The sequence below is a fragment of the Alexandromys fortis genome, unplaced genomic scaffold, assembly GCF_014885135.2.
Source record: "Alexandromys fortis isolate MF-2015 unplaced genomic scaffold, M_Fortis_MF-2015_v1.1 scaffold_3, whole genome shotgun sequence".
NCBI lineage: Eukaryota > Metazoa > Chordata > Mammalia > Rodentia > Cricetidae > Alexandromys > Alexandromys fortis.
The window spans coordinates 19,959,543-19,973,728 of record NW_026067909.1 but is presented as its reverse complement, the minus strand read 5'-3'; the positions used below and the strand labels follow the sequence as shown (position 1 = coordinate 19,973,728).

The 14,186-nt window shown below is 41.5% G+C and overlaps 1 protein-coding gene across 2 annotated transcripts in view; it reads left to right on the top strand.

Moving 5' to 3' along the window:
- The first annotated feature begins 3,915 nt into the window (after positions 1-3,915).
- Positions 3,916-14,186, top strand: part of LOC126498723 (membrane-spanning 4-domains subfamily A member 12-like) — a 15,798-nt gene continuing 5,527 nt past the window's right edge. Inside the window, exons 1-3 of one of the 2 annotated variants that reach the window (XM_050137619.1) lie at positions 3,916-4,035; positions 7,392-7,667; positions 13,838-13,975. In XM_050137619.1, coding sequence (XP_049993576.1) covers positions 7,398-7,667; positions 13,838-13,975 — 408 coding nt within the window. In that variant the 5' untranslated portion in view covers positions 3,916-4,035; positions 7,392-7,397. The remainder of the gene's footprint in view (positions 4,036-7,391; positions 7,668-13,837; positions 13,976-14,186) is intronic. The other variant, XM_050137620.1, reaches the window with a different exon arrangement.

The window sequence follows — 14,186 nt, the reverse complement described above, 5'->3', positions numbered from 1 at the left end:
TTCAGCTTGTGTGACTTTGCAGCTTCATGGCGGCTCTCTCTCTGCTGCCTTCTTCCTCCCAGAATTCCGTTCTCTTTTCCTTGCCTATCTGAGTTCCTCCCCTTCAACTAGGCCAAGGCAGTTTCTTTAATAACCAATGAAAGCAACACAAATATAGAAGGGCCTCCTACATCAAAGAAGATATTAGAAAATGGAAAATTTCCCACACACATAGATTGAGAGGATTAACATAATAAAAATGGCAATCTTACCAAAAGCAATCTACAGATTCAATACAATACCCATCAAAATTCCAACACAATTCTTCACAGATTTCAAAAGAGCAATATTTAACTTCATATGGAAAAACAAACAAACAAACAAAAAACTGGGTAGCTAAAACAATCCTATACAATAAAGGAACTTCTGGAGATATCACCATCCCTGACTTCAAGCTCTATTATAGAACTATAGTAATAAAAACAGCATGGTACCAGAAAATAAAAAAAAAAAAAAAACAGCTAGACAGGTGGATCAACGGATGAAATCGAAGACCTTGACAGAAATCCACACACTTATGAACATTGTATTTTTGACAAAAAAAAGTCAAAAATATAGATGGAAAAGAGAAAGCATCTTCAACAAATGGTGCTGGGCATAACTGGATGTCAGTATGTAGAAGAATGAAAATAGATCCATATCTATGGCCCTGCACTAAACTCAAGTTCAAGTGGATCAAAGACCTCAACATAAATCCAACCACACTGAACTTGACAGATGAGAAAGTAGGAAGTAACCTAGAACATAATAGCACAGGAGACAAGTTCCTAAATGTAGCCCCAGTAGTAGAGAAACTGAGATCAACAATTAATAAACAGAAACTTCTGAACTGAAAGCCTCTGCAAGGCAAAGGATACTGTCAACAAGACAAAATGGAAGCCTATAGAATGGAAAAAGATCTTCACCAAGTCCACATCTGACAGAGTGATGTTCTCCATAATACATAAAGAACTCAAGAAAATAGACATCAAAATACCAAATGACCCAGTTTAAAAATGAGGTACAGATCTAGACAGAGAATTCTCAACAGAAGAATCTCAATTGTCCAAGAACATTTAAAGAATTGTTCAACATTCTTAGTCATCAGGGAAATGTAAATCAAAATATCTCTGGGATATCATCTTATACCTGTCAGAATGGCTAAGATAAAAAACACTAAAGACAATTTATGCCAGAAAGGATGTAGAATGCCTCAGCTCCTGATGTGAGTGCAAACTTGTACAGCCACTTTGAAATCAAAAAGGTGGTTTCTCAGAAAATTATTAACCAATCAACCTCAAGACCTACCACTCGGGCATATAAACAAAGAATGTTAAAACCACAAGGACACTTGCTCAACTATGTTCATAGCAGCATTATTTATAATATCCAGAACCTGGAAATAGCCTAGATGCCCCTCAACTAAAGAACGAATAAAGAAAATGTTGTACATTTACACAATGGAGTATTACTCAGCTGTAAAAAAAAAACCAATAACATCATGAAATCTGCAATCAAATAGATGGAACTAGAAAAAAAATCATCCTGAGTGAGATAACATAGACCCAGAAAGGTAAACATGGTATGTACTCACTCATAAGTAAATATTAGCTGTAAAGTAAAGGCTAACCAGGTTACAATCCACAGCCCGAGAGAAGTTAGGTGTTAGGTAACAGGGAAGGCCCAAAGAGGACCATATGGCTCTCCCTGGGAAGGGGAAAGAGAAGAGATCTCCTGATAAAGTGGGGGTGGGGCGAGAGATGAGAACACTAGGGATCCAGTTGAGCAGGCTAGGAGCTAGACTTGGGGGTAGAGTAATGAAATTTGAGATGTCTTGATGAGGGGACATTTCAGGGGGTTAGGGAGAAACCTGGTGTCAGAGAAACTCCCAGGAATCCACCAGGATGACCCCAATTAGGACTCCTAGCAATAGTGGAGAGGGTGCCTGAACTGGCTGTCTACTGCAAACAGATTGGTGACTACCGTAATTGTTATCAGAAAGCCTTCATTCAGAACTGATTAAAACAGATGCAGAGATCCACAGCCAAGCCCTGGAAGCCCTAATGAAGAGAGGGATACAGGATTGTACAAGCCAGGGAGGTCAAGGTCATGAGAGGGGAACCCACAGAGATAGCTGACTTGTGGGACCTCACCGACCCTGAACCAACAGCTGGGAGCCTGTATGGGACCAAACGAAGCAGTGTGTGTGTGTGTGTGTGTGTGTGTGTGTGTGTGTGTGTGTGTAGCTTGGCCTGTTTGTGGGGCTCCTAAGAGTAGGATCAGGACCTGCCCCTGACACTTAAACTTGCTTATAGGAACCTATTCCCAAGCTGGGTTGCCTGGCCCAGCCTTGATGCAGTGGGAGGAGCTTGGTGTGTCTTACTTCCTTGACCCCGATGGGAGGTCTGCCCATTTCTAAGTGGAGAGGAGTGGATGGGTGTGGGGAGGGAATGGAAGGAGAGGAGGGAGGGGAAACTGAGGTCAGTAGTAAAATAAATGAAAAAAATAATAATAAATTTAAAAATGTGCTATTTAAAACAAGACCCGGGACAGGGGCATTTGTTCAACTATGTTCATAGCAGCATTATTTGTAATAGCCAGAACCTGGAAACAACCTAGATGTCCTTCAATGGAAGAATGGATGAAGAAAGTGTGGAATATATACACATTAGAATACTACTCAGCGGTAAAAAACAATGACTTCTTGAATTTTGCATGCAAATGGATGGAAATAGAAAACACTATCCTGAGTGAGGTAACCCAGACCCAAAAAGATGAACATGGGATGTACTCACTCATAATTGGTTTCTAGAGATAAATAAAGGTCAGTGAGTCTATAATTTGATCTCCTAAAGAAGCTAAATAAGAAGGTGATCCCNTAAATAAGAAGGTGAACCCAAAGAAAAACATACAGTTATCCTCCTGGCTATGGGTAGTAGACAAGATTGCCGGGCAAAAATTTGGGATCTTGGGGGTGGGGTGGGATGGGGGTAAGGGGAGATGGAGAGAGAAAAGCGAGAAAGGGAGGATGGGGGGAACTTGGGGAAACAGGATGATTGGGATAAAGGAAGTTTGGATAGGGGAGCAGGGAAGCACATATCTTAGTTAATGGAGCCACCTTAGGGTTGGCAAGAGACTTGAACCTAGAGTGGCTCCCAGGTGCCCAGGGCGATGTATCCAGTTAGTTCCTTGGGCAGCTGAGGATATGGAACCTGAAATGACCCTATCCTATAGCCATACTGATGAATATCTTGCATATCACCATAGAACCTTCATCTGGAGATAGATGGAGATAGAGACAGAGACCCACACTGGAGCACCAAACTGAGCTCCCAAGATCCCAATGAGGAGCAGAAGGAAGGAGAACATGAGCAAGGAAGTCAGGACCACGAGGGGTGCACCCACCCACTGAGACAGTGGGGCTGATCTAGTGGGAGCTCACCAAGGCCAGCTGGACTGTGACTGAAAAAACATGGGATAAAACCGGACTCTTTGAACATGGCGGACAATGAGAGCTGATGAGAAGCCAAGGACAATGGCACGAGGTTTTGATCCTACTTCATGTTCTGGCTTTGTGGGAGCCTAGCCAGTTGGATGTTCACCTTCCTAGACCTGGATGGAGGGGGGAGTACCTTGAACTTTCCACAGGGCAGGGAATCCTGACTGCTCTTCAGACTAAAATGGGAGGCGGGGAGGAGGCGGAAATTTTTTTTTCAATAAAAAATTATATTTAAAAAAAAAAAAAAAAACAAGACCCGGAGCACACTTCCCAGCAGAAATGAGAGGAAAGTAAACTACAACACAGTCCCATGATTAGAGTGAAACCAGGCAATAAAAGGACTTTGGAATTATGTAGAAATGGGATAGGCTAGTTTGAAGCAAGGAAGTAAAGGTACTTATAAACTCCAGATAAATATCTGAGACCAGAACAGATCTTGGAGCTGAGAAAGAAAAGCCAGAGGTGCCGGGAAAGCTGCCTAAGTCCGCAGAAACCACTCTGCCTCTCTTTCTCCGTAGGTATGAAATGGGGCTGGTCTGACTGGTGGGTTCGCTGCTGCATTCTAGTCTCTGGGTTGCAGTCAAGTCTTGAGTCTGTATTGAGGCAGCTGATAAAGGAGGGAGAGAGAAACCCGGAGACGAAGACAATTACTATAAGGCAGGTTAGAGGCACTTCAAGTATATCTATATATGCATAACTATAAATCTCATGCTAAGGACAGTGGGTGCAGATGTATAAAATTCCAGGGACAGTAACCAACAAGTGGGAATCCTTGGAAATAATGTGGTGATCATGGGACCACATAGAACAACAGAGACACTGAAGCACTTGGATGAGACATTTAAGATGCTTCTTTCTGGAAAATGAAGGTTGGGGGGGTCCTTCACTGGGTCAGCATTTTATATTTGCTGAAAGATGATGCCTTTAGATGTATTGTTGCATGATTCTGTGAAAATATCTGTGTCACTCTGATGTTTCATTCTATGCTGTAATACATTGTAAATGATAGTATCAACTCCACTCTGTAGTACACTGAGTGTGCTACACTATAGTACCAATTTTACTCTGTAATTCATTGTAAACGATAGTATCAACTCTACTCTGTTCAAAGACAGAAAAGAGGAAAATAAAAATTACAATTGTGTTTTCCCACCTTTATTTGAAATTAGCTTATTGGCTAGTTTTTCTCTTATTTTTGTGGTCCCTATGCTTTCGAGTTCATGAAAACTTTGGTGTTTTTATGTATTCATGTGCTTAAAAATTAGTTGTGGTAGTTCTCATTTTTTAAAAAAAAAAAGACAACTGATGATAATAGCTTATCAATTGCTAAGTGGAAAAAAATGAACTAACTCTATTAAAAAAAAACATGACTCGTGACTGAACTTATTGGCTTTCCCTTCTGTGCATTCTCATTGTGACTGGATAATCAGTTAATCGTCATCCTGGCTTCACTTGTACTTGTGTACATAATATGTATGCATTGTCATTTTGGTATTAACCAAAAAGTACGGACTGGGTCATTTCTTATCATTTTCTAAAACAACAGCCTGATGTGGCACAAATATATCCTGAGGCTTGCATGGGTTTTATAGAGTCAGATAAAAATAGAGTCTGTATTATGTATGAAACTTCCATATGCAGAAACCAGGTAACATATATAAAATCAGAAATCGATGGTAAATAAATTGACTAACAAATTTAAACAATATATTTAAAAATATATGCAAAAATAGGCAATGGTCTTCAACAAAGACAATAATGTTCTCTGTGTGTCTATCTGTCTCTATCTCTATCCCTATTGCTCTTTCTCCCTCACCTTCTCTCACAGGGCAATCATTTCAATGGATTCAGTTTTTAAGCCCAGGAAAATTTTTGTACTGACTTATTACTATACCCCATCTCCTGTCTCCTCCCTCTTTGCACTGATCTCTTGAAGTCCAACCCTTTTTGCCAAATGGGCTTACATTCTCTACTTGAAATATGACTTTGGGTTCTAATTCCACAATAGTCGCTGCTGTTCTTCAAGCTATGCTCTACGCTGGCAAGTCTTCAAATGCCTTTATGAAAACTGCCATCGTTCAAACTTTGTATCAACTATTTAAATGGCAACATCTGTTGTTTTACAGCTTAGATGCAGGAGCTAACAGGGATTTAATTGAGAAAGATGCTCAAGGTACCACAGTTAGTGAAGTATCAGGTTGGAGACTAAAAAGTTCTGGAATAATATTTAGTCTCAGAAACTCGGTCTGTCACATGCATGGTTCCTGTTTCAATAGTTATTTGCATGTCATGAGGAATCACTCCTTGCAGCCCTAGAAGGAAGGTATTCTTTTATTGTTTTTAGCACTGTATTGCAGAGAAATAACAGAAAAGAAAGTTCGACAAAACTTTAGCTGGTGTCAGAGCCAGAATTCTAACCCCAAATTGATGCTTATAACTGAACACAGTACACACCTCCTGCAGTATGCAATGAATTTTATCCTAAAGAGTTCATTTGAAGCCTGAGGGGAGGCTTCACTAACTTACTGCTAATCTGTTACAGCAACAGATAGAAAACAATATTGATGTCAATAATGCAACTTGATGGCAAAGAAGGCGGTCCAAGATTAAAATTATTTGTTAGGGAAAGTCACTAGCTCACATATGGCCATTGATGTCAGTCTCCCTAATGTTATTTTATTTAGATAAACTGCTCTTGAGGGTTCTTATTCATTCAGCATCTCAGGCCCAATGTGCTGTTGGAATTCTTTTTCCTTTCTCGGGTTTTTGATAGGATGGAAGACAAGATAGTCATAGTTACTTTTGTCTCATGACTTAGCCAAGCCATTTCTAATATAAGACTTAGAATGCTTAGGATAGAATAACTATTGAAACATTTAGCATGTGTTTCTTGATTGATATTGTTTATGCTGGTTGGAATTCTAATTTTTATACTTGGTATTTGTTCTTATTGTATATAGTTTTGTATTGGGTTTGGAACTCTCTTATTTAGACAAAAGGGGGAGGTGCTGTGAGAACTCCTTCAGCCAATGGCCTTTGGGAAGCTGGCCCACTTTGGAGGTGGTCTCGGGTACTATATCAGCAGATGTAGGGGTGTGCACAAGCCCCTTGGCTGCTGGATTCAGTTCCAGGACTGCTGATCACTCCTTTTTCTGTGAGTTTACCCCTAAATAAATAAACCTTTATTATACCCCATTCTGGGCTAGTGTGAAACTATTTTAAATTCCAATACCAGTGTGGCCAAGGAAACTTGGATAGAAGTAAATCTCCATGATTAAATGTGGACAAAAGTCACTACCAATCCTTAAAGAAAGAAGAAAACTGCACACACACAAAAAAAATTGTGTTCAGTATCCTTGGATTCATTTTTGAGATCTTCTCTGTAAGCCATCTTCTTGTATTCACAGATGTCAAAGAGCCCTGGAGGAGGAATGTCTTCACCCTTTGTCGAAGTATAAATTATATAACAAACCCACTGGTGTAGCAAACCACTGGCATTTTAATAGGGGCACCTGTTCAGACCATGTGTTCAGAATCCTGACACTTCAGTCCCTCTTGCCTTCTGATGTCCTTCAAAAGCAATGAACTCAGAAAAACACACATGCATGTGCACATGTACATGAACACACTGCAAAACTCAATATGAAGAACTAAAAACGAAATGTATTCCCATCATCCCTCCTTTACTTCTTTTGAGCCCCAGGATATATGGGATTCCAAGGTCAAATGAGAATCATATTTTTATTGCTTGTCACTAGCCGGTATCTACTCACTTGCTCTCTCCCATTTGCATAGAAAATGGAAACTTGACAAGGTGTCCTTTCATTTCTTATCTTGGTAAATGTGTTACTTTTGTATGTTTTCTGCTGCTTAGGACATAATGACGTCTTCCCAGACAACTACCTACCCTGGGATGCATGTCGCCATTCCCAATCCTTACCCACCAACAAGCTCCATGGCTCTTCATCCTCAACCACCTCTGGGTTTTCTAAACACAGGAAACCAAGTACAGACTGGGCAACTTTCTTACATTACCTCTCCGGGAATCCTCACTACTCATCAGCTCAGTCTGGAAAATGTGCCAACGGGGCATCCAGCTCCAGGAACAACAACCAACCCCAAATTTAAAGATGCAGCAATGGCTCTTGGGGTAAGTGTATTTGCCACTAGAGTTTTAATGTTTCATTTGCAAGGTTTTTGTGCATCTGTCAGTTACAACAGCATATTGTTAAATGAGCAAAAATATTGGAAGATTGTTCTGCTAACTGTGCCTCTCCCTGAAAGAAAAGCTCAATCTGTGTATGAGTTACTCTGGGTTAATTTATTTTAGATTCAGTCGTAAGTCTAACAATTGACAGGAGACTTTTCCTACTTCTCGCTTGATCTCACTGCTGTGAAAGTCTTTTTAGACAACCTCAGCGCTGTCACTGGATTGGTTACACATGTATATTCTTATAAAGATGAATTAACTTTAAAGAGATCATTGAAAACTGTCTGAAAGGGAACAGAGCGACCAGCAAACAGTCTGGAGAAAGCAGAATGTGAAAAACCCTTGGAAATTTATGTGTTTGTTCCTTTACGTCGCGAAAGTTGATTTGAACTGGACCCCCACAATCTTGTTTCCATCAGCATTGGAAAGCAAGCCTGACGTGTAGTGAAGACCCCACACGCTTACGCAGAAGTCACCAGCATTTGTTAGCTTTCCCCATACCTCTTCACACACTCCCACCAATGTGTTATTGGTACAGCTCCAAAATCTTGGCTAAGGGAGTCAGTAGACAACAGATGTACTATGTACTTGAATTCTTCTAGCCATCTTACCAGCTAGTGCTTTTCGGCAATTTAGTTGAGTCACAGTGTTTCGGGCAAGTAAAAATAAACAGTGCTCCACCCTCCAGCCCAGCAGCTCTTCTACACTGGGAAGGTGGCTCCTTGGATCTTGCCCTGCCAAGGGGAGTGCATTCTCTGCAAACGCATAGCTCACAAAGCCAATTCACACAGTTGCTGAAAATATCTGGAAGTACAAAGCAGGAAGAGCCTCTGCCTTCAGGGGACCTATGGCCAAGCTGGGGAAATCAGGCTGCACACATAATAAGGATGCAATCTAGAGAGTGTGGAAGAAGGTGAAAATATACTATATAGATATTGACTGAGGCAAACCAGACTAAGAAAGACAAAAATCTTGTGTTGTCTCTCATACACATGTCCTGTCTTTTACTGTTAGGGGTGGGCGGGGGTGGCAGTGTGTGTGAGGAAGTAGAAAGGAGGTCACAAGAAGAGAAAAGAGGTGCTGAGGAAAGGGGGTGGGCAATAGGACGTATGTGACATGAAAACAGAAGGGAGGCTTGTGGGAGCGGACGGGTATGCAGAGGGTGCAAAGAAACAGATGAGAGTAGAGGAGAAAGAAAATATCAATAATTTCAATAATTTCGTTTGAAACTGTCATAACGAATCCTAGGACTTTATATGCTAACAAAAATTAAGTAAGCAACATACAGAGTGTAAGAGGGAGAAGAAGAAGCAGGCAGTGAAAGGGTAGAAACTTAAAGTTGATCAAGACGGGCACTCCAGTGGCATGAAGTTCAGAGTGAGCCACACAGATACCAGGACAAGAAAAAATGGCCAGTGTAAAGGCTTTAGAAGAAGATTGTGTGTGGTGTATTTGATGAACAGGAGGAGGCCAATAAAATAGAGCAGACTGCACAAAGAAAGGAACAGCTGGAAGGAGGCCAAAGGGGAGGTGGGGATAAACCTGTACATCTGGAGCAGACAGATGACTTTTACTATGTGGAACAAAGATCCATTTGAAGCATTCCTCCTGGCAAAAAAAAAAAAAAAAAAAAAAATGCAATCAAAATATATTTAAAGAAAAGGCAAAATTCTGCTAAAAATAAACTAAAATATTAATTAGCAGAAGCTGGGTCCTCTCCACGAAGACTGTGAAGCTACACCCCAAGTTACCACAATACTTTGGGGACCACAGATGGTGGGGGGTAGAATACTTGGTCCCCTCTGCTCAAAACTTCTGTGATGGTTAGCTTTAACTGTTAACTTGGCACAGCCTAGAATCACCTGAGAATAGAGACTCCATGAAGGATCTTCTGCATTGTGTTCCCCAGTGGGTGTGTTTTTGAGGCTTTGACTTAATTAAGTTCATTGATTTGGTAGAACCCAGCCCACCATGGGTGACGCCATTCCCCAGGCTGGGATTCCTGGGCAATATAAGAGTGGGGAAACCAGTCTGAGCGTGAACAAATAATCAGGTATGCATACATTTCTATCTCATGTGATATGGTTGGCTCTTTGAAGTGTCTGCCTTGACTTCTCTACAGTGACAGACTATATCCTGGGACAGCGAGCTGAAAATAAACCTAATCTAAATTACATTTTGCCTGTGATATTTTATCACAGCAACACAGGAAACTGGGGATGAAATCACCTGGGACAATCACCAAAAACACAGAAAACGTTGAATGTTTAAGTGCTTGGGGCTGTAGGTAATTTTAATCAATGAAGTGTAGAGCCAGGGTTATATGGGCAGAAAGAGGGGCCAATAGGGATGAAAAGTTATAACTGCCCTTCATCACGATGACAGCAAGGACGGGAAGTCTGTACCCAGACTGTGCTCCTAGAGAACGACTTGCGGAAACAAATCTGAAGTCAGATGCAGAAGTTTCCAGTCTGAGACACAGCATTGGCTAAAATGGGTCACCAGCTCTCAGAAGCTATGTCTAAAGGATGATGAACACATGTGGATGTGCAAGAAGAATTGTTCAGAGGGAAGGTTCGTGGCTTTCACAAGTCTCAGTGCATTTCAACAATGTATTATTAGTTTAGCATATTTATGAAATTGTTGTTTTTTTTTAATTCAATTTCATTTTATTCATTACTATTCATTGAGAAATTTCTGTGGCCCTAGTCTTCCTGGATAGATAATTTCAAGCATAAACTTCAGAAGAAATGGACTGTGGATATGTCACTGAGCTTTGGACCAATACAGCAGCTGTTGCTTCTCAGAAAACTATGTTTACTCTACAAAAAAAAAAAGAGTGATAAGAAAGTAAAAGGTTTTTCCCTTATCATTGGTGAAATCCTTCTCACCTGGTATCATATTTTAAAAACAAACAGTACAAGGACTAGAACAATGGTGCTGGGGTTAAGATCACTGGCTGCTCTGGCAGAGGACTCAGTTCCATTCCTAACACCCCTTGGTGGCTCACAGTTGTTTGTAACCCCAGTTCCAGGGCATCAGACCCCACTCCTCAGGCATCCTGAAGCACCACCAGGCATATAGATGATGCGCAGACATGCATACAAGAAAAACATCCAGACATGGAAGATAATAACTTTTAAAATTAAAAATATAAAAATATAAAAGCAAACGATGCTGTGTGTTTTACATCTTAAAATAAGAGGAATTAACAAAGAAAAGGTTCATTTGACTAGCATAATGACCAAGACAACCCAGAATGGGTGGAACCAAGCTAAGCCTGAAAGGACAGATTCCAAATGTGTTTTAGAGTCAGTCCACTGCCATGCATTCAGGGCATCTGCCCCTTCATAACGGTGTGCCCTTGGGCACTTGATTTTTATAGCTTTGCATCTCCACCTAGTTGTTGGTAGAGTGGCAGGAAAGATGTTTGGAGCATTGTCAGGTGTATGATTGACACTCTGGGGTGACTTTATCTCTACTGACTCCTTTTCTCGTGACTAGCACTGCCTGGACAGGAAATTGTGCTACTTCTGCAAGACAGTCACTATCACCCCAATCACAGCATTCTTTACAAACTAATAGACTCACAGAGGACACTAGGAGATTCTTAAGGACTCACATTTCCTAAAGACTTCTCTGGAGACCATTCGGAAATCAAACAAGGTGCTTCTTAAAAAGGTTTAGTGTGTGTGTGTGTGTGTGTGTGTGTGTGTGTGTGTGTGTGTGCAAGCACATATATGGAGGTCAGAGGGCAATTTGCAAGACTCAGTCCTGATGTGGGATTCCCCTCTGTAAGCTATGAATATGTTTCATTACCATTGGTTAATGAATAAAGCTGCTTTGGCTTATAGCAGGGCAGAATACAGCCAGGCTGGAAGGGATATATAAAGAGAGTAGGCAGAGTCAGGGAGACGCCATGTAGCTGCGGAAGGAGAAAGACACCAGACCTTACTGGTAGGCCACAGCTTCGTGGTGATATATAGATGAATAGAAATGGGTTAATCTAAGATGTAAAAGTTAGCTAATAAGAAGCCTGATCTAATAGGCCATGCAGTGTTGTAATTAATATAGTTTCTGTGTGATTATTCGAGTCTGGGCAGCTGGGAAATGAATGTGCAGTCTCTGTTTACACAGTTCTTCCCACCACATGGGGGTCTAGGAATCCACTCTGGTCATCTGTTTAGATCACAAATTCCTTACCCACTGAGCCATCTCACTAGCCCCTCAAACAGGGTTTATTCGTTTAATTAGTTAAATAGTCAATTTCCAGACCAACTGCAGTTTTCCCTCCCTCTCTGCCTCCCAGTCCCTCTCTTCAATCTCTGCCCCATCCAACTCTCCCCCTTTCTCTCCTTCTCTTCAGAAAAGGGCAGGCCTCCCATGTATATTAGCCAGCCATGGAGTATCAAATCACAATAAGACAAGGCACTTCCTCTCCTACTACAGCAACCAAGTAGGAGGAAAGGGTCCCAAAAGCAGGTAACAGAGTCATAGACAGACCTTTATTCTCACTCTTAAAGAGTCCCACAAGAAGACCAAGCTACACAACTGTAACATATGTACAGAGGGCCCTGAAAACTCTCTTGCTGCCAGTTCAGGCTCTGTGAGGCCCTACAAGCCCAGGTTAGTTGATTCTGTGGTTTTATTGTCCTTGGCCCCTCTGGCTCTCGTAATACTTCCTCCCCTTCCATGTGATTCCCTGAGGTCTGCCGAATGTTTGGCTGTGAGATTCTGTACCTGTTTCCATCTGTTGCTGGGTGAAGCTTCTCTGATGACAACAGGATCTATGAGTATAGAAGAATATCATTAGAAATCATTTCACTGGCTATTTTTTTTCTTTTTTGCCAGTCATGTTTGATTCTATCCTGGTCTCTGGGCTGTCCAGCCCCTGGGTCCTGACCCTCTAGGCAGTGTCGGGGTGGGCTCCCTCCCATTATATGAGTCTCAAGCTGGATCAGTCATTGGTTGGCCATTTCCATAATGTCTACATCACCTTTACCCCAGCATATTTTGTAGGCAGCACAGATTGTAAGCCAAAGATTCCACTGGAAGTCTTGCCTGATTACAGGAGATAGCCATTCAGAATCTGTATCCCCCATTGCTAAGAGTCTTAGCTAGGGTCACCCTCATAGATTCCTGGGAGTTTCCACTGTGCTAGGTTTCTAGTTAATCCTAGAGATTCCTCTGGTTCCAGTTGTCTTTACCAGTACTCTCTCTCCCTCCATCCTCTCCCCTCCTGATAACTCCTGTTCCCATGCCCACCCCTCCCCATCCAGACACACACTATTCCCCATTAATCTGTGATGTCTACTCTATTCCCCCTCACAGTGAGATACACATGTCCTCTCTTGAACCCTCCTTGTTACTTAGCTTTTTGGGTCTATGGATTGTAACATGGTTATTCTTTACAGTTAATATTCACCAATGAGTGATGACATACCATATTTGTCTTTCTGGGTCTGGGTTACCCCACCCAGGATGATCTTTTCTACTTCTATCCATTTGCCAGCAAATTTCAGGATGTCATCATTTTCACAGCTGTAAGTGTGTAAGTCTACCACAGTTTCTTTATCTGCTCTTTGGTTGATGACATGTAGGTTGTTTCTAGTTTCTGACTATTACAAATAAAGCTGCAATAACCATAGTTGAGCAGGTGCCCTCATGGTATGGTAGACCATCCTTTGAGTACATGCCCAGGAGCAGTATAGCTGGGTCCTGAAGCAGGTCAATTCTCAGTTTTCTGAGAAACTTTGATTTCCTAAGCATCTGTTCATGTTTGCACTCCCACCAGCAACAGAAGAGTCTTCCTCTTACTCCGCATCCTCATCAGCATGAGCTGTCACTTGTGTTTTTGATCTTTTCCAATCTGATAAGTGTAAGATGAAATCTCAGAGTCGTTTTGATGTGCATTTCCCTGACAGCTAAGGATTCCAAACAAGGGTTTGACTTGAGGCCCTTCCTTCCCTGTTGTTTCAGTATACATCAAATCGTTCACTGTTTGGGTGAGTTCTCAGAGATTCTGGCAAGATGGACAGTAAATAAACAGGAGTTTCATGGATTAGAAATAAAGAAATCATTTTAAAATACCTCTTTGTTTTCCTTTTCAGGCAGTCCATATCATAACTGGATTGGTGCATATTGGCTTTGGAATTGTTCTTGGGTTGCTGAGCATCAATTACCAAATGTCTTGGTCATTTTACTCTGTTGCTTTTATTGGTGGATATCCGTTCTGGGGCGGACTCTCTGTGAGTAGATTGTTGGACATCTCTTCCCTTACAGTCTATTCACAGCTCAATTCTTTTTTTTTAAATATAATTTTTTATTGAAAAAAAAAGATTTCCGCCTCCTCCCTGCCTCCCATTTCCCTCCCCATCTCCCTTTTCCCCCCTCCTCCCTCTCCGTTCCCCCTCCACCCCACTCCTGTCCCCCTCCCTCTCCAGTCTGAGGGGCAGTCAG